Here is a 22,284-nt window from a genome sequence, read left to right as displayed (position 1 = left end):
TTTGTCTGAGGACCAAGAATTTCCCAATAGTTTTTTTTTTCATCCATAACCTTTTTCAAGATTGTCACCAGTCACACATCATGTTCGACCTCATCGAATCTCCTGTGGATCATTGCCTTTGTAGGTGATTCTACGTCGCAGCCCACAATACCCGTAACCCCCTTTTTAAGGTTTTAAAGCCCATTCTTTGTTCAGAATTTGAAAATTCACAATTCTCGTGTATAAATACACTTCAAAGCATACCCACAATGTTGCACAAAATTTCATCTATGGACAACCAAGACAGAAAAACCTCCTTTAACCCCTAACAGACCGGTCAAAATTGCATGAGTAGAGGGAAGTATGATGAAGAATGGTGGTCAGGGAATTTTCGAAAGTTCAGACACAGTTAATTTATTGGTGTACAAATATTAAAACCACTTATAACGGCTACTACAAAACTTTGTTGAGGAAATGTAAAAATACCAGAATGTTCATCCCGGAACGCCATTTTCATGCTCACTGATTGTTGTGTTCTAATGATGACAATTGACTCAAGGATTAACAGGATAACAAACGATTTATTAGACGATAATAGACAGCGATAATCCAGGTGTAGAATCATAGCAAGTAGTGATTTCCCAACCTGATGGCGCTATATAGATATCACAACACTGATATGATGTGATATCTGCTGTTTGCTTTAACAATTTGAATAATTGAAATGAGTCTGAAATAAATAACTATTATCTGTTTATTGTGCAATGCTCCACCAGAGGCGTAACGATGAGCCTGGGGGGCTCCTGGGCCAAAGGGGCCCTCTATCAGGAGGTTCAAGCATGGGCGTCCGCGGAAATGCTTACAAGGTGGGGGTCAGTAGGTCGTATAGGTGTAACACATTATTTGATACTATCTAAGCGGAGCGCCACCATCGGTTGGCGTGGAGCGTACGCCAATTTATTTGCCAAAAAATACTCCTAGATCGTCGGAAAAGATACTTCCCGTTCAAGTTGCATTTACACATCGGTTATATTGAGATCTCATGTCTAAGGATTTTGACTTTCAATAATGTCAGTAATGCAATATGGGTCCGTATGCAATAAACATAACTAGAGAACTGTTGGTTGGGGGAAATCAATGAAATGTCATATGCTTAACGTTTTTTTAAGTTCTTGATTTTCCATGAGGGGGGTGGGCAAGTGCCCCCCCATATGGATTATAATGGAGACTACTGTACAAATACAGTTATCAAACCTAAGCATAGACCTAATTTCGGCTGAAACTTTGTATCCATCTAAGCCTAATTTCCTGTGCTTTTTTACTTAACAGATACGCCGAAGGCATCTTTATTCTTACCTTTTATTATAATATTTTTATGAAAGCCCTGTCTTCTTTTGTTATATGAACGCAGTTTCAAATCAGTTGGGTATTGTTTTACAATTTTCAAAACATCATATGTCCCAATGTTGTACTCAGTAGTACAACATTGGCTGGAATTGGGTTTAAAATTATATATATACTTTGTTTTCATTATCATAATAAATAACACAACTAGCTCGATACAGACATTAATACCCAATGAGCCCATGATCATGATGTCCGTATTCCGTATCACGTGAAAATGTGTATATTGTCTTGTTCAGTCTTGCATGAATTTCTTTCCCAGTAAAACGGGCCCTCCCTATCCAAAGAGGTACCGTTTTTCTGTGCATCAGTATAGCGGGGGCCCCTTTTGGTCATGGCCACGGGCATAGCACAGTCCGAGCCCATAGGAGTTATGCTACTTTGCCCCACAATCTTTCATTTCGAAAGACGCACAGTTTCAAGTTCATTACACACTGAATGCTTCGATTCTCTACCTGCCTTCACTTTAGGGAAGATCTTGGGATTTTCATCCCTAGATATCGCTGGATATTGCTAGATATCAATACAGTACAGTGCCCTTGGGATTTCTTGAATTTTTCGGGGCCTGATCTTGGGAAATTGCTAAGTCAGGAGTGGTCACACTCCATGTAGGTCAGTGCACGACCTCTACACGTCACTAATTCACAACCCGATCACTTGTTATCGATGAAGTGGTGTGTTGCCGGATTTTTCTACTCCCTCCTTTTCTCCTTTTTCTCTCTTTCTTCTTTTTCTTTTCCCTTCCTTCTTCTCCTTCATCCTCTTTCCCCCCCTCTTTTTCCCTATTTTCTTCTCTTTTTTTTCTCTCCTCTTTTTCTTACCCGGGGGGCACGCGCCCCCAACGCCCCCCCCCCCTGGATACGCGCCTGAGAAAAGTACAGTCCTTGATCTACACCATAACAAGAAATATGGAGTTCTTCTATAAACTTCACTTCAAACTGATAGGCGAGAGATGACTTGTTCCATTCGTTTATAACCCTTTTCAGCCAAGAGAATATCATCAACATAAACGGCAATGATAAACACCTCTCCTTCTGAGGCCATGTAGAGGCAGGAATCACATTGGGGCGACTGCTTCAGGCCATAAATGCTTTGCTTAATTAGTTTGCATAGAAGGTGGTGTGCCCCCCCCCCCCCCTGGATACGCACCTGAGAAAAGTACAGTCCTTGATCTACACCATAACAAGAAATATGGAGTTCTTCTATAAACTTCACTTCAAACTGATAGGCGAGAGATGACTTGTTCCATTCGTTTATAACCCTTTTCAGCCAAGAGAATATCATCAACATAATTAAATGGCAATGATAAACACCTATCCTTCTGAGGCCATGTAGAGGCAGGAATCACATTGGGGCGACTGCTTCAGGCCATAAATGCTTTGCTTAATTAGTTTGCATAGAAGGTGTTCTTGGCCATTGACAAAACAAAACCCTCTGGCTGTTACATATGTATGCACAGGTCTCTCCAAGGCTGCCATTTAAAAAGGCAGTTTTCATGTCCATCTGATGCAGCTTCAGTCCGTTCTTCACTGCTAAAGGCTGTGGCAGTTCTAAGTGATTCAAACTTGATCACTGGGCAAAAGGTTTCATCATTCTCATTTCCAAATGTCTCAGAGAACCCTGTTGTCACAAGTTGAGCTTCGTACCCTTCAACTGAGCCCTCAGCACCAGACTTTGAACACCCACTTGTTGCCAACTGCCTTTCAATCCATTGGCAACTTCTCTATCATTGTCATATAGATATTTCATCCACCTTGCCCATGGCTCTCTGCCATTTGGACTCATCTGGGCTAATAAATCTTGCTCCCTTCTCAACTACTGCAACTCAACTACAAACATAGCTAGAGGTTACTCTAAAACTAACTTCAAGCTTAAGAACCAAATATGTTCTGCTCTTGAGTAAATGAAACCATTCTGTCAACATATAATTACATAACATTCAAATTAGGAGCATTGTCATATAAATATAAAGTATACCTAATATGCAATGTCATTTCATCACTACTCAACAGTACCAGCCCTTTCTTGAACAATTAACCACCTATTTTTAATGAGAGCTAAAAGCTTGTATGTTAATATCAGTGGGTAAACTCTGGGATCACATGTGTGCCTGCATGTGTGTTCTATGTGGCTAACAGGAACAGTTTAATTATATTTAACAAACTTACACAATATAAAATGCCCTACTGTAGTTCAGGTAGGCATGTGGACATGGCCCTCCTGCTCCCTTACCTTAGCTTTACCTTTCTACAGATATCTTAGGTCTAAAATTTGCAGTCACCAAAATCTCACTTTAATTTTTAATGTCTTCAAGACAATGGTGCAGAAATCAAAGCAAGAATGTATCTGTAGGCTCTACCCCGGTAGTGCAAGATAAAGTAGAAGAGATCAACTATGCTCTTGCTTATAGTAGTTAAACCTGGTGCATAATGAATACGGATGCTTTAATATTACAGAAATAAAAAGGTTTATGTGAATAAAAATTTAATTCCCGTAATTTCTTTAATAAGCAGAATTAAGTAACTATTTATATTTTGTACAAACACATAGACATTTTGAACAGACAAATGCTGCCATGAGTCATACTAGATATCATATAGTTCCTATAATGACTTCATTCAAAGAAGTGAAAAAGGCAGCCATGTGTAACAGAAGCTTTGTAAAGACAGAGCCTTGCATATGGTACGTCTTTCATCAATCTTGCCAACACAATAATAGATAACAGCTTAAGTGAAAAAAAAGGTGGGTATATTTGCACAGTTGCATGGAAGTTCTCACTGTCAAAGGTTTTGCAAAACAATTTGATCTAGAAAAGCGTTGAATGGATTCTTGCCAGTCTATTTACACAAATCCTATTCAGTAGGTAGGTGATGCTGACCTTTTTTGTATAGTCCTTTTTTGTATAGTGCTGGTATAGAACTGAACAATATACCACCACTAACTACTGTGCAACCACCACAAAAGTACATTGTGTAAAGTATTTCAGGCATGTCGATCAAACCTGGTCATAGAAAGGCATTCCTCAAGTTCACTGAGCATTAATAAGTTGTTACTTGATAGCATAAACTCCCCCAAGTACTGAGGCGTGAATACAGTAGGTCATTTCCCTGTGGTTTGCCGTTGCCACAATTCATTTGAAATTTGAATACAGTATACTATTTATGTGCGATAATTGAATGTCCCGGCGCAGTGGTGTACGGAGTAATACGTAATTTGGTACGTACCACTCCGTACACCACTGCGCCATCACGTTCAGTTATGGCACATAAATAGTATATACTGTATTCAAATTTCAAACCCAATCCATACCACTTCACAAACCCTTCAATTGGATGAGCAAATGATCTTGTTAGTCACTGGTCTACTGCTGATGTGTAATTTGAGGCTAATCCAACATCAAAGGCATTTAATGTTAGGTCTAAAGACCTAGTAAGGTCTATGCATAGGTTAGTTTAACTTCATTATAGGATAGGCCCTACGTTATAGTTTTAGCCTTTAGTAATTGCCGTTTCAACCGATTCTAAAATTACCAATTTGGCCTCTTCAAAAACCTGTGAGTTTGGAGTCGTTAGGCAGTGCTTTGGTTAAGAAAGGTGATACACTGATACTTGAACAAACAAGCACAACATAGGTATGCTTCACTGGTCTGTACACTAAGACAGATTGGTGTGGAAGGCCAATTGCACGTTCAAAAATTTACCCGCCAAATTGCAAATGGATAGAGCGGATATTATAAATTAATCGGAAGATCTTGGTTCACCATAAGTCCGCGACTGTTCACATTACAATTATTAAGAACGCAAGAGGGATTGAAGAAACCCTGAAAGGAGGAGTATTCTTAAGAGTGCACGCGGGGGTTTGAAGTAAGAGTACACGAGCGTTCACACTAAGGGAATTATAATCGTTCCTGCGGACTTGAGGCGAGTGCGTTCTTAAGTGTGAACAAGGCCTAGGATTCATCATCCGATTGTAAACACAAGTGTCTTCTACTTTCCTGTGTAAAAATAAATTTGGCTTGACCACTGAGATAGTACACTTTGTGTTTAATCATGAATTTGTGCAGATTAGCATTCAGTATGGCTAGCATTCTAACTGCAGGGTAGATATTCAATCTTGACTGTTTTTGGCCCAAAACAGTGGAGTCTATAGGATGGTATTTACTTTAGGCAGGGAAGATCGCAATGTGTACAAATGTAGTGTGGGATGAGATACTGACATACACAAATATATCTGTGCAATCAGTTAAGACTGGCTGTTGAATTTACTGAAATTTTCATGACTGATAACATTCTTTAAGTGTTCATATTTCATGCACTGACTTTTTGGTACAAATAACAATGGTTAGCTATGCAATCTAAATGGTGTGTATGTGCATGTATGTGTTTGTGGTATATGCCTTGCTCATAGCATGATGAAAGACAAGACGAATGTCTTTTTGGCATACAGTTACAGGTACCCCATAACAAGTAGATAAGGTATAATATGGCTAGTAATTTCAAATAGAAAATGCTTAGATGCAACTTACAAGGCCTGGGAAGTGCCATTTCCAGCGATCTTGGAGGCATTTTTGGCCAAACTTTTATTGAATGCTTCACGCCATACCATGGTGGCACTAAGCTTAGACAGTTTGCCTACAGGCTTCACCTTACATCAAGGATAGCATGTTGTATGTTTAAATAGATTTGATTAGCAAAAACTTTGAAATACATCAAGGATACCAAGTTGTATGTTAAAGATTTGTACTGTAGAACCTTTGTATTTCCAATACTTTATGAAGAACAAAATGTATGAAAACAAGAAAGAACAAAATGCAAACTGATTCATCAATGTTATAATATATTCCTTTACATTTTAGAATGTCCAGAGAACATGTGGAGTCCACCTGACTGTACTAATACATGTGAACCTTGTATCAACGGAGGAGTTTGCTCAGATTTAACTGGTCTGTGTCTTTGTCCTCCTGGATTCAGTGGAAACAATTGTGAAAATAGTAAGTTTATTAATTAATTGTCTTAACAATTAACAATGCATGATTTTCTTGTTACTGTAAGTACCTTTACCCTCAAGCAGTACTTAGCAAAGAATTGCTGAATCAACACTGTTTAATAATGTGATCTTCACTTTCAACTCTTGTAGTAAAGAAATGTTAGGGATGATACCATAATCAGTCACTCAATAAACATGTAACTAGATGCTCTCAATGTTTGTTATGGTTTACTAAGATTAATTGTACTATTAAATTCAAGTTTGATCTTCAGCTGGATTCAGGAAATAATATCAACATTAAGAGACATTCACTTGTATTTTAAGTATTAATTTTGAATTAACCTCAATCTTATCAGCTGTTGATGGTAACATGTCTCTGGCCAGATTGTGTCACCGATCTGGTTTTTGTTGTCAGAAATCTTGTCAACATCAATTCTAACTTTACTGCTTATTAGTGAAGCAAACCGCAGATAGCGAGAGATATTACAGATTTAAGTACCTTCGTCTCTGCCAGACAAGGTTTGCAGGAGAAAATGATAGCCATTCCGGAGGTCAACAGACAAAACACAATAAACAATCTCTTTGGTCAAATTTGGACACATGAAAATATGTTGCAAGGAATCGTGATGCCAGATGGAATAAATGGCTAACATGAAATTCTTCAAAATGAAATTCAAACCTTCTTACACACCAGGGGCAACAGTCTCAGCCAATTCAGTAATATTACAGATAATCACTCTTACACAAAAATAATGTGAAATACATAGAAGAAAATACAATAACCAAACAAGCAATACTAGTGTTCGTGACAACTCTGAATACAAACCGAACTGTATAATGAACACAGTACATCTCTTTCACACTAAGTTAATAATTTTTGACAGTGTTCAAATACAACTCGTGGTGACACAGAAAAACTAAACCAATATAACACTGCACTATGCTCAACTGGTGAAAAATTCTTATCTTACTCATTTAACTGGTGAGGTATTCTGCTCATTGGCTTCCATAATAGCTTGGGAGTAAAACGTTAAAGACCTCAGTGCTCTCGCACATCTTGTCTTGCTAACTTGGGTTGGCTTCCCACCACCAGTGCTCACTATCAATATTACCGCCATATAATATATACCTATTTGCTTTAGTTGAACTTATAATTGTATCAGGGAGAGAATAAATCATCTCCTAATCAATAGAATGTTTTAATCATATATTTGAGTGGAGCTTCTTGGACTATAAAGCCTGCTTCAGAAATAGCCTACCAAGTAATTATCCCCAGGGGCAACGATATCACCATCTCTACCAAGCTGCAGGGTATATTTACCATATTACAAAGGCGAGTGGAGTGTCTCAGTGGGTTAACGCCGGTGCCTTTCAATCATAAGTTCCCGAGTTCGAGTCACTCCAAGATGAATGTTTGTCGTCCAGTCGCAGAGTTGTTGACAATTGACAATTCATAATCATGGACGTTAAATATAACTCTAAGAGACTGACTTCGGTCAGCTTGAGGCTTTGATAAGCCATGCAATGATGGCTTCTTCACAAGTTCCTGCTTGCAGGAGGATCTAAATAACATAAATACAAACATATTTTCATCAACAGTTCATGGAAGGAATGTCTTTGGTCAGAATGCTGAGTATAAATGTGATGATTCTGGTGATGACCATGCTGATGGATGTCAGGGTGCAATCATCTGTTATCCTGATCCTCTTGGCTGTTTCTGTCCTGCTGGCTATAAAGGACTAAACTGTACAGAAGGTATCAATACTACTTTGTTTGTAAGAAGTTATGACAAACAGATTGTTGAGTCGATTCGAATATAGTCACCAATACAATTGCTTAGAGTAAATGATAGGCTGTAGATACAGACTCTATATCGATGAGGTCTTCCTTTCTTTGTATCATGTTTAATTATTTTCCTGATGTATGTTTCGATTTGGAAATATTAATGTTAATCATATTAGTGAAACGTGTGTGAGCTGTCCAAAAACTGTTGTTAACAACACTTTTGGCATATGAACATCAAGTTAGGTTATGTGGTAAGCTATATGTGTTGATATGAACATACATGTCATATTACTTAATTTATACACTGTAATTTTTTTTTCTGATTTGGTATCTTTGTTGTTGAAACATGGTAATAAATATACTGAAATTTTGGTTCTGACGGTGAATTTGCTCTTTAATATTTTATTTGAAGAAGCTTCCCAAAAGGAAGATATTACATTCATATTGTTAAGTGATAACATTGTATTTTTATCATTCTCTTTTATCTGAATTTTTAACGAGTCGTAAAACGGCAAGGAGCTATACCCGTTTATCTTTCAATGCTGACAATAGTTTCAATGGTGTTAGTGGTGTCATCATTCAATAGACTCCATTTGTGGCTTCTGTTTTTGGTAGAGACAGCTTCCTGATATTTGAAATAAGGGAGATCATCCAATTATCCATTCTGTAAAATTGGAAGAAATGTCACTTTTATGACTAGGTACTGTACCTTGTAGGAGTTTGTTGACTTTCATTGATGGTATACATTCTATCACTTTGCACATTACAGGTCTCTCAGAACGATTATTTAAGCAGTGAAGATCATATCTGTAATGTGTGCTCTTTAGTTTTCTGATATCACAACCATGTTTCAGTACTTCATCAGCAATGTCATGACTTACATTTTACCTTCTTCAATTCTTTCCAGAGTGTGAAACAGGGACGTTTGGCGCTAACTGTAAACAGGAGTGTCATTGTGCAGATAACGCTCTCTGTGCTTTAGACACAGGTGTGTGTGGAAACAACCAATGCAAGGATGGCTGGAGAGGAACAAACTGTCAATGTATGTATTTTCATTATGTCATTACTGCTATATGCTGGTAACTGAACAGTTATTGGAGCATGGATTTATCTATATTGATGGATAATAGCAATATTTATTCAACGGACATTAATTTTTTTCATGCAAATTAATGAATAATTTTTACTGGTGATGTCTGCATCATCCTAGATGGTTGCGGGATGTCAGGTGAGTGGCCTAATTTCCGTACACAAAAGTATACTTCTGTTTATTCACTTCACTACGCGTGCATTTTTACAAATCGCACATGAAAATGCCATCAATATGCGCAACCTGTTGAATAAAATGCACTTCAAACAGTATGAATACTCACTTTAGGTTAAAAAATGCCCAAAGGAGATGCGTATTGCAATAAATACGCACATAAATATGTACATTAAACGCACATGGAGGCACCACTCGTGTGAAACTGCTGTATTAGCATTCTATGCGTAAAAATATGAAACAATACAACATGATACAGCCAATATGCACAACCTGCTGGCTAATACACACTTCAAGTGAATATACATTTCAAGTCAAATATGTACATAAAACATAGATACATTGTTCACCGTTAAAGCTAAATATGTACATAAAACATTCATACATTGTTCACCTCTAACGTTTATCCAGTCCAGTCTTGGTTATGCATAGTTTGTTATGTTGTTTCTAAAGACAATTACTGTATAGAGGAAGAGAGATGGGTAGGGGCATATTTTAGGGAAACAAAACTTGTTTAAATTTGTCGCTTGACAAAGGACAGCAATGACAAATGACCTTGTTCTCCATTGGTGGGAAGCACTGGTTCCTGTTTAGTTAGTATGAAATTCCAAGACAAGTCCGAAATATGCACTTCATGACATAATGAAAAGTCCCCAATACACATCTGCTCACTCTGGCTGGGCATCAGTCTCAAATCGAAACATACCGATTTTAAAATGACATATACCAATTTTCTTCGACTTATACCAATTTATAGCAGCTTAAATTGACTCTTATCGATTAAAATTGACATCGATTAAAACTGGTAGATGTCGATTTAAATTTTCTTTATAACCTGCAGTTTAAATCGACATATTGATTTAAGTCGACAACTACGAGATTAAATTGATGATATGTCAAATTACATTGGTGTTTGTCATTTTAAATCAACGTTATACCAATTTAATTCGATTTTTACCAGTTCAAAATCATCATATACTGAATTGAATTGACATATACTTATTGAAATGGATGATACGTAAAACAAATCGGTATATGTGAATTTAAATCGACATCTACCAGTTTAAATGGATGATATGTCAAATTAAATTGGTAGAAGTCAATTTCCTTCAACTTTTAACAGTTTCTAGCAGCTTAAGTTGACTTCTACTGATTTAAATTGACTTATCATCGATTTAGCTCATTTACATATTGCAAATCCCTATTTTGATGATGATGTAACTGAAGATGCACTTGATTTTTACGCACACAGTATCTGAAGAGCGTAAGTTGTGCATATTTTGGGCGAAAGAAGCGTTTACGCCCAAAGATTTTTTATGTGTATTTAGCCTTACGTACAATATGTGCGCAAATAACGCACAGTGTGCATACCAACTTTTATGTAAGGGAACTTAAATATTCAATATAATCAATAACAATGGGGCTTAATAACAACAAGTGTAAACATCAACTTTAATATGTACGTGCCAAATCTACAATAGTACATTAACAGGGAAATTCCTCTGCTAGCATGTGCACACTGACTACTTCAACCCATGCACAACTACTTACTTAGATCACAGGTTGCCATGACAACTAACACTTTTGTCAGGCTGTACGCCCTAAGCATTCCCTGGGTTTAACAGTCTGGTCAGATGGAGTCTGTACCAATTACGAGTGACTAAGACTATCTAGTGTGCGGCACAGATCACTGGTAAACTGGCCTTCTTATAGAGCCAAGGGCAAGAGTATCCTAAGATAACACAACTCCCTGCCCAGCTCAAATATAGTGGATACAGATGATCAGCTTACTGTTATGGGGGACACAGTAACATCATACTTAACAACAACTAAAACACCAGGTGTAAACAACTTAGTGATGGTAGTCACAGGAAATGAGCTCATAAACAAGAGGTGCACACAATGGTCACCTATTTCCAGAAGATCTCCATCTTCTGGGAAAAGCTTAGCCCTTGTATTCTTTGTACTCTTCTTGGTTCACATGGAGAACAAAGCAATGTCATTCCAAGAATAAAGGTTTTGTCATGCCAACATCCTGCAATGAAATGACAGGCTATCGAACTCAATGAGCACCAAGAATTTGTAGGGGGAATCTATCACAGGGAGGGGAAAATCTAACTTCTAGTAGGTGCAATCTTAATGAAACAATAAGGGTTTCACTACACAAGCCTGTGTATTGACTCAATTGATTGTTGATCAACAAAACTATCATTGCTCATTTTTTGCCAAAGGTTTATTCCTGTGAATATTTCTCAGAATATCAATGATGTGATCTTAGCTGGGGAACTGGTCAAAACACAAAAGACATGCTGCCTTGACAGATATCAGCATGTGTGTGTTTATCATACAGTGTTAATAGTTTTTATTGTTTTGGCTATGCAATGGCCATATTAGTTAGTTAGTATTACCAAGCTAGACTATATCCTCAACTTGGAAAGTGATAGCTATGATTCCACAGTTGCAGTTTTTGTGATTCAAATGATATTTATTCGATAGTCACAAGTTATGGTGTCATATGGATGGTTATATATGGTTTTATTTCTCCACAATATTTGATAATTCTAGTCATAATTATCATTATTCATCTCTAATTCATTGAAGCTTGTTTGCTCAGAGTCTCCTGCAGTCTTTGTGAAACTGTTAAGCATGTGACATGTTATTTCCTGTTACCAGATGAGTCTAATCCTCAGTATGTTGCTGTTGTAAGGAGTCCTGTAGCAACCACAACAAATCCAACTACCATTGAAGTATACACAGGTGGTTCCCAAACAGCCAATGTAACATTTGATAAAGCAGTGCTTCTTCCAGGTGGGGCAGATTCTCCAGGTTATATGTTTACCCTCAATAGTCCTAGAGTACCAGATGAAGCAATGACAAACATCAACAGTGAACCTGCTACTCTTACCCTACCTACTACCATGGAGACAGCTGCAAGGACTGGTATCTACACCATCACTGTAACAGAAGATGAAAGCCCAGCTGTTGCATGGAGGGTCTTAGTAACAAATGAAAATGGTATGTGAAGGTATATGTGAAGTGAAACAATTTAGTAGGAGGGACTGGACCATACAATAGGACAAGATATTACATCCATACCTTGCTATAGACACAGTGCGGATAAACTTTTTGAAAAAGTCTATAAGACTCATCACCCATCTTTACATAAACCATCATGCAAGGGAAAGCTACCACCTTCATGTAGAGAAGGATATACTTGATACACGAATATCACTCACAGTATAGCCTTGTAGATATGTCATGGAAGTTATTGACTATGCTTTACATCACTGAGGAAAGCTAATTAAATACCGCTGTGAAGGCTTAAATAATCCTCCAATCTATTGTTATTCAAACGTGTCATCAGATTTGATGATGAAATGAAATATATATGATTGTTCTACAAGATATGTCCATATATAGGCATGCATTAGTTATTATACGCCATACATACTGTATGCTATCCTTGTTTGCTAAAACTGCAATATAACTCCATTGATGCCTGTCAGTTCAGTAAGCTACTGTCCATTAGTGCTCAAATTGTGGATATTGTCTGCCTGGTGAGGGGTGGGGTGGGAGGCGGAAAGGAAGGGAAGAGTTCTTTGTTGCCATGAGATCTTGTAATGGTTTACTGTAGGTTCTTTAGTTATTTTGACATGATCCGACCATAATGCTTTTCAGTTCCAGTGACCTTTGACTTCTTATAATTCACACTATGACATCATCACACATTGAGGCAACCACTTGCATGCATACATCTGCAAGTATGAATTCTGTCAACCTTGCAGTTGAGGAGAAGTTCACAATGCACCTTTTCTTTCTACAAATTTGGTCAAGTTTAGCCTTTGACGAGCTCCTTTGTGACCATTGACAGTTTACATTGATTAATATGATATAAACTTTGAGTATTATTCTGTACATGGGTTTGAGGGTTTTTAATCACTATTGATATTGGTAGGACCACACACATATTTATGGTTTCAGTCTAAATTGTATATGGATTGTTTTTGTTTCTGTGTGCCTCATGCCTCGTTTGAAACAATGTATATTACAGAAATTGATCCTTGGAAGGGTATCAAACAATACATGCATTCCATATATTGAAAAAAAATAGCTTGCTGTTTATTGTGGAGTTCAATGGTCATGTGAGGTCAGCAAAGGTCTAATCTGAAAACCTTGCAAACATGGTATCTCTAGAATGGAAATGTGCTTGCATCTCATGTAAATAAAACATATCACAAGATCACTATGAAATTGTGTAAGCATATCTGAAGAAGGAATTTATCCTCATTATATCAGATTCTTAAAAACTTGTTATGTTATTGCAACCTGAATGCATTTTGTGCATTTCTGTTTGGTAGTTTAAATGTTGACTTTTGAGTGTGTGAGGTCTAACAACCGATTCAGGGCATACACCTACCAACTGTTAAACTTTATTGATCTTAATCTTTAGAATGAATTTGTGAAACTTTTTCTTGATGCACACACAGAGGCAAGTACCCACACAAGTTCATCTGCATACCTGTTTCAATTTTTGTTGCCTGATCATTAAGCAAGTACTTAAACTAAAATAATCAAAAATTGAAGAAACACATATTTGAAATTGAAGACAGATTTACCAATGTACATGGCAATAATTGCAGCAAAATAATAGTTACAAAAATTTGTAACTACAACAAACTGTGTGCTGGTATCACTACCTAACAGTCTTAATTTCTTCTCAGCAACTATTAAAGCTTTGGAATATTCCACTGGTGCATCAATGGGCGATAACGTGACTGTCATGGTTGAGTCAAGCGTAGCTACGGCAAGGCTTCGTTGGAGGAGAGATGGTGTGCCTAATCCAGACGGGTCAACAGGCAGCTCTTGTGTGGGAAAGACATCTTGTGGTGATGATAGTGCTTTGAAATCTGTTGTCTTTGAGAGCCAGGAAAGTGGTCAATACAATAATCAAGTCCATGCCATCATGAATGTTATTGTCAGAGGTGGGTATTTCTTTTGACTTTCATGCTAGTGTGTACTATCCAATGTAGTATTCCTCATTACAATACTTATAACACTGAATGGATATTTAATAAAATAAAATCCAGTTTCTAAAGGAGACACTATCCCAAGCATCTTCAATGGCTTAAATGACAGGAATAATTGCGAAAACGTTGTGTAGAACGCTTAGAAAAATCATGTTAGTGCTTTCGTTAATCTCTGATGTCGTAGTGCCACTAAAATCTAAAACATATAACTCTCTCTTTGTTTTCGTTTTTGTATAATTTCTTGCTGAACTGAGGTGAAAGGAGTCTATGGGATGGTGATGCTATGTGTTTGTGTGTGTTGTAATGTGGAGAATATCGCCTGCAGCTTGGTAGAGATGGTACTATTGTTGCCCCTGGGAAAAATGATTTGGAAGGCTATTTCAGAAGCCTAAATCCAAGAAGCTCCACTCAAGTATATGATTCAAACATTCTGTTGATTAAAAGATGATTTATTCTCTCTGTGATAAAATTAAAAGATCAATTAAATGCTGTAAAATTACTTGATGATACATTGTGTGAAGTATTTCATGTAAGAATGTAGTATGGGATGAGATACTGATGTAACTAAAATGTGTATATAGGCAAACAGTTTAGACTGACTGTTGAGTATACTGACATCTTCATGACTGACACAATTCTTTAAATGTACATATCTCGTTTACTCAGTTTAGGTTCAGATAACATTCATTAAGATATCCAAATGACATGTGTATACGTGAATTTGTGTACGGTATGCCTTGCTCATAACATGATTTCAAGATCTAAAATATAAAATGGATCTCTTTTGGATCATACAGATACCCTATAATAACTAGATAAAGTAATCAGCAAAATGTCAGGGTATAAGGCTGACTGGGTAGAAGAATGTTAACAAAATCATATTATTATTAACAAATTATTTAAATTTGGTTTGTAGCACCTTGAGACTTGCATACCATGAATGATAGCATGTTGTATGTTTAACATTTGGTCTGTTGAGCTTTGGTCTGTCTGTAGATCTTTTAAATAAATCAAGGATAGTATGTTGTTGTTTAAGATTGGGTATGTAGACCCTTTGCATCAAATCAAGGATAACATGTTTTATGTTTAAGATTTGGTCCGAAGAGTCTATGCATTACATGAATAATAGCATGTTGTATGTCTTTATAGCTTTGGTATGTAATACCTTTAAATTAAATCAAGGATAGCATGTTGCATGCTTAAATTGTGGTTGGTATAAAACCTTTGCATTGCACCAAGGATAGCATGATTTAGGTTTTAGGTTTCTTCAGTAGTCTTTGTATTATATGGAGTGTAGTATGTTCATGAATTGATCTTTAGAACCTTTGTATAACATCATGTACATAATGTCTTGTGTTTGGATAAATTTGGTAGCTAGAACCTTCATATTACATCAAGGATAGCATGATGTATGTTTATGTTTTGATCTGTATAGGTTTCATATCACATACCATGTTGTAGGTTTAAATAAATTTTGTCTGTAGATACTTTGTATTACATCAAGGATACCATGTTATATGTGTTTATGATTTGGTCCGAAGAGTCTTTGTATTACACATTGTATGTTTAAAATAGCTTTGGTCTGTAGATCCTTTGAATTAATTCAAGAATAGCATGTTGTATGTTTAAATTTTGGTCTGTATAGAACCTTTGCATTGCACCAAGGATAGCATGATTTATGTTTTATGATTTTTCAGTAGAGGCATTGTATTATATGGAGGATATGATGTCTAAGAATTAATCTGTAGAACCTTTGTATTACATCATGCACAGAATGTCTAATGTTTGGATTAATTTGGTAGCTAGAACATTTGTATTACATCAAGGATAGCACGATATATGTTTAAATACAGTGGATACAATAACACTTTCCTATACATCGTGAATAACATGCTAAGGTCTGGAGAAACTTTGTATTGCATAAAGGATACCATGTTGTCTGTTAAAGATTTGGTCTGAAAATTATTTGTATTTCCAATACTTCATAAAGAACAAAATATATGAAAACAAGAAAGTACACAATGTATGCACTAAATTAATCTCTGCAAATTGATTCACCAATGCTACTGATATATTTGTCACTCCTTTACATTTAAGAATGTCCAGAGAACATGTGGAGTCCACCTGACTGTACTAATACATGTGAACCTTGTATCAACGGAGGAGTTTGCTCAGATTTAACTGGTCTGTGTCTTTGTCCTCCTGGATTCAGTGGAAACAATTGTGAAAATAGTAAGTTTAATTAATTGTCTTAACAATTAACAATGCATGATTTTCCTGTTACTGTAAGTACCTTTACCCTCAAGCAGTACTTAGGAAAGAATTGCTGAATCAACACTGATTAATAATGTGCTCTTCACTTTCACCTCTTGTAGTAAAGAAATGTTAGGGATGATACCATAATCAGTCACTCAATAAACATGTAACTAGATGCTCTCAATGTTTGTTATGGTTTACTAAGATTAATTGTACTATTAAATTCAAGTTTGATCTTCAGCTGGATTCAGGAAATAATATCAACATTAAGAGACATTCACTTGTATTTTAAGTATTAATTTTGAATTAACCTCAATCTTATCAGCTGTTCATGATTACATGTCTCTGGCCAGATTGTGTCACCGATCTGGTTTTTGTTGTCAGAAATCTTGTCAACATCAATTCTAACTTTACTGCTTATTAGTGAAGCAAACCGCAGATAGCGAGAGATATTACAGATTTAAGTACCTTCGTCTCTGCCAGACAAGGTTTGCAGGAGAAAATGATAGCCATTCCGGAGGTCAACAGACAAAACACAATAAACAATCTCTTTGGTCAAATTTGGACACATGAAAATATGTTGCAAGGAATCGTGATGCCAGATGGAATAAATGGCTAACATGAAATTCTTCAAAATGAAATTCAAACCTTCTTACACACCAGGGGCAACAGTCTCAGCCAATTCAGTAATATTACAGATAATCACTCTTACACAAAAATAATGTGAAATACATAGAAGAAAATACAATAACCAAACAAGCAATACTAGTGTTCGTGACAACTCTGAATACAAACCGAACTGTATAATGAACACAGTACATCTCTTTCACACTAAGTTAATAATTTTTGACAGTGTTCAAATACAACTCGTGGTGACACAGAAAAACTAAACCAATATAACACTGCACTATGCTCAACTGGTGAAAAATTCTTATCTTACTCATTTAACTGGTGAGGTATTCTGCTCATTGGCTTCCATAATAGCTTGGGAGTAAAACGTTAAAGACCTCAGTGCTCTCGCACATCTTGTCTTGCTAACTTGGGTTGGCTTCCCACCACCAGTGCTCACTATCAATATTACCGCCATATAATATATACCTATTTGCTTTAGTTGAACTTATAATTGTATCAGGGAGAGAATAAATCATCTCCTAATCAATAGAATGTTTTAATCATATATTTGAGTGGAGCTTCTTGGACTATAAAGCCTGCTTCAGAAATAGCCTACCAAGTAATTATCCCCAGGGGCAACGATATCACCATCTCTACCAAGCTGCAGGGTATATTTACCATATTACAAAGGCGAGTGGAGTGTCTCAGTGGGTTAACGCCGGTGCCTTTCAATCATAAGTTCCCGAGTTCGAGTCACTCCAAGATGAATGTTTGTCGTCCAGTCGCAGAGTTGTTGACAATTGACAATTCATAATCATGGACGTTAAATATAACTCTAAGAGACTGACTTCGGTCAGCTTGAGGCTTTGATAAGCCATGCAATGATGGCTTCTTCACAAGTTCCTGCTTGCAGGAGGATCTAAATAACATAAATACAAACATATTTTCATCAACAGTTCATGGAAGGAATGTCTTTGGTCAGAATGCTGAGTATAAATGTGATGATTCTGGTGATGACCATGCTGATGGATGTCAGGGTGCAATCATCTGTTATCCTGATCCTCTTGGCTGTTTCTGTCCTGCTGGCTATAAAGGACTAAACTGTACAGAAGGTATCAATACTACTTTGTTTGTAAGAAGTTATGACAAACAGATTGTTGAGTCGATTCGAATATAGTCACCAATACAATTGCTTAGAGTAAATGATAGGCTGTAGATACAGACTCTATATCGATGAGGTCTTCCTTTCTTTGTATCATGTTTAATTATTTTCCTGATGTATGTTTCGATTTGGAAATATTAATGTTAATCATATTAGTGAAACGTGTGTGAGCTGTCCAAAAACTGTTGTTAACAACACTTTTGGCATATGAACATCAAGTTAGGTTATGTGGTAAGCTATATGTGTTGATATGAACATACATGTCATATTACTTAATTTATACACTGTAATTTTTTTTTCTGATTTGGTATCTTTGTTGTTGAAACATGGTAATAAATATACTGAAATTTTGGTTCTGACGGTGAATTTGCTCTTTAATATTTTATTTGAAGAAGCTTCCCAAAAGGAAGATATTACATTCATATTGTTAAGTGATAACATTGTATTTTTATCATTCTCTTTTATCTGAATTTTTAACGAGTCGTAAAACGGCAAGGAGCTATACCCGTTTATCTTTCAATGCTGACAATAGTTTCAATGGTGTTAGTGGTGTCATCATTCAATAGACTCCATTTGTGGCTTCTGTTTTTGGTAGAGACAGCTTCCTGATATTTGAAATAAGGGAGATCATCCAATTATCCATTCTGTAAAATTGGAAGAAATGTCACTTTTATGACTAGGTACTGTACCTTGTAGGAGTTTGTTGACTTTCATTGATGGTATACATTCTATCACTTTGCACATTACAGGTCTCTCAGAACGATTATTTAAGCAGTGAAGATCATATCTGTAATGTGTGCTCTTTAGTTTTCTGATATCACAACCATGTTTCAGTACTTCATCAGCAATGTCATGACTTACATTTTACCTTCTTCAATTCTTTCCAGAGTGTGAAACAGGGACGTTTGGCGCTAACTGTAAACAGGAGTGTCATTGTGCAGATAACGCTCTCTGTGCTTTAGACACAGGTGTGTGTGGAAACAACCAATGCAAGGATGGCTGGAGAGGAACAAACTGTCAATGTATGTATTTTCATTATGTCATTACTGCTATATGCTGGTAACTGAACAGTTATTGGAGCATGGATTTATCTATATTGATGGATAATAGCAATATTTATTCAACGGACATTAATTTTTTTCATGCAAATTAATGAATAATTTTTACTGGTGATGTCTGCATCATCCTAGATGGTTGCGGGATGTCAGGTGAGTGGCCTAATTTCCGTACACAAAAGTATACTTCTGTTTATTCACTTCACTACGCGTGCATTTTTACAAATCGCACATGAAAATGCCATCAATATGCGCAACCTGTTGAATAAAATGCACTTCAAACAGTATGAATACTCACTTTAGGTTAAAAAATGCCCAAAGGAGATGCGTATTGCAATAAATACGCACATAAATATGTACATTAAACGCACATGGAGGCACCACTCGTGTGAAACTGCTGTATTAGCATTCTATGCGTAAAAATATGAAACAATACAACATGATACAGCCAATATGCACAACCTGCTGGCTAATACACACTTCAAGTGAATATACATTTCAAGTCAAATATGTACATAAAACATAGATACATTGTTCACCGTTAAAGCTAAATATGTACATAAAACATTCATACATTGTTCACCTCTAACGTTTATCCAGTCCAGTCTTGGTTATGCATAGTTTGTTATGTTGTTTCTAAAGACAATTACTGTATAGAGGAAGAGAGATGGGTAGGGGCATATTTTAGGGAAACAAAACTTGTTTAAATTTGTCGCTTGACAAAGGACAGCAATGACAAATGACCTTGTTCTCCATTGGTGGGAAGCACTGGTTCCTGTTTAGTTAGTATGAAATTCCAAGACAAGTCCGAAATATGCACTTCATGACATAATGAAAAGTCCCCAATACACATCTGCTCACTCTGGCTGGGCATCAGTCTCAAATCGAAACATACCGATTTTAAAATGACATATACCAATTTTCTTCGACTTATACCAATTTATAGCAGCTTAAATTGACTCTTATCGATTAAAATTGACATCGATTAAAACTGGTAGATGTCGATTTAAATTTTCTTTATAACCTGCAGTTTAAATCGACATATTGATTTAAGTCGACAACTACGAGATTAAATTGATGATATGTCAAATTACATTGGTGTTTGTCATTTTAAATCAACGTTATACCAATTTAATTCGATTTTTACCAGTTCAAAATCATCATATACTGAATTGAATTGACATATACTTATTGAAATGGATGATACGTAAAACAAATCGGTATATGTGAATTTAAATCGACATCTACCAGTTTAAATGGATGATATGTCAAATTAAATTGGTAGAAGTCAATTTCCTTCAACTTTTAACAGTTTCTAGCAGCTTAAGTTGACTTCTACTGATTTAAATTGACTTATCATCGATTTAGCTCATTTACATATTGCAAATCCCTATTTTGATGATGATGTAACTGAAGATGCACTTGATTTTTACGCACACAGTATCTGAAGAGCGTAAGTTGTGCATATTTTGGGCGAAAGAAGCGTTTACGCCCAAAGATTTTTTATGTGTATTTAGCCTTACGTACAATATGTGCGCAAATAACGCACAGTGTGCATACCAACTTTTATGTAAGGGAACTTAAATATTCAATATAATCAATAACAATGGGGCTTAATAACAACAAGTGTAAACATCAACTTTAATATGTACGTGCCAAATCTACAATAGTACATTAACAGGGAAATTCCTCTGCTAGCATGTGCACACTGACTACTTCAACCCATGCACAACTACTTACTTAGATCACAGGTTGCCATGACAACTAACACTTTTGTCAGGCTGTACGCCCTAAGCATTCCCTGGGTTTAACAGTCTGGTCAGATGGAGTCTGTACCAATTACGAGTGACTAAGACTATCTAGTGTGCGGCACAGATCACTGGTAAACTGGCCTTCTTATAGAGCCAAGGGCAAGAGTATCCTAAGATAACACAACTCCCTGCCCAGCTCAAATATAGTGGATACAGATGATCAGCTTACTGTTATGGGGGACACAGTAACATCATACTTAACAACAACTAAAACACCAGGTGTAAACAACTTAGTGATGGTAGTCACAGGAAATGAGCTCATAAACAAGAGGTGCACACAATGGTCACCTATTTCCAGAAGATCTCCATCTTCTGGGAAAAGCTTAGCCCTTGTATTCTTTGTACTCTTCTTGGTTCACATGGAGAACAAAGCAATGTCATTCCAAGAATAAAGGTTTTGTCATGCCAACATCCTGCAATGAAATGACAGGCTATCGAACTCAATGAGCACCAAGAATTTGTAGGGGGAATCTATCACAGGGAGGGGAAAATCTAACTTCTAGTAGGTGCAATCTTAATGAAACAATAAGGGTTTCACTACACAAGCCTGTGTATTGACTCAATTGATTGTTGATCAACAAAACTATCATTGCTCATTTTTTGCCAAAGGTTTATTCCTGTGAATATTTCTCAGAATATCAATGGTGTGATCTTAGCTGGGGAACTGGTCAAAACACAAAAGACATGCTGCCTTGACAGATATCAGCATGTGTGTGTTTATCATACAGTGTTAATAGTTTTTATTGTTTTGGCTATGCAATGGCCATATTAGTTAGTTAGTATTACCAAGCTAGACTATATCCTCAACTTGGAAAGTGATAGCTATGATTCCACAGTTGCAGTTTTTGTGATTCAAATGATATTTATTCGATAGTCACAAGTTATGGTGTCATATGGATGGTTATATATGGTTTTATTTCTCCACAATATTTGATAATTCTAG

General features: G+C 36.4%; 1 protein-coding gene across 4 annotated transcripts in view; it reads left to right on the top strand.

The window, feature by feature from the left end:
• Positions 1-22,284, top strand: part of LOC139955968 (uncharacterized) — a 595,985-nt gene that overhangs the window by 329,092 nt on the left and 244,609 nt on the right. For all 4 annotated transcript variants that reach the window (XM_071955175.1, XM_071955174.1, XM_071955173.1 and 1 more), the window contains exons 29-33: positions 12,092-12,433; positions 14,140-14,400; positions 16,543-16,677; positions 18,270-18,425; positions 19,363-19,497. In XM_071955175.1, the coding sequence (XP_071811276.1) occupies positions 12,092-12,433; positions 14,140-14,400; positions 16,543-16,677; positions 18,270-18,425; positions 19,363-19,497 (1,029 nt within the window). The remainder of the gene's footprint in view (positions 1-12,091; positions 12,434-14,139; positions 14,401-16,542; positions 16,678-18,269; positions 18,426-19,362; positions 19,498-22,284) is intronic.

Source organism: Apostichopus japonicus, chromosome 2 (assembly GCF_037975245.1).
Source record: "Apostichopus japonicus isolate 1M-3 chromosome 2, ASM3797524v1, whole genome shotgun sequence".
Lineage (NCBI taxonomy): Eukaryota > Metazoa > Echinodermata > Holothuroidea > Aspidochirotida > Stichopodidae > Apostichopus > Apostichopus japonicus.
The sequence above is the reverse complement of the archived record's forward strand: the minus strand, read 5'-3'. Positions and strand labels throughout refer to the sequence as shown.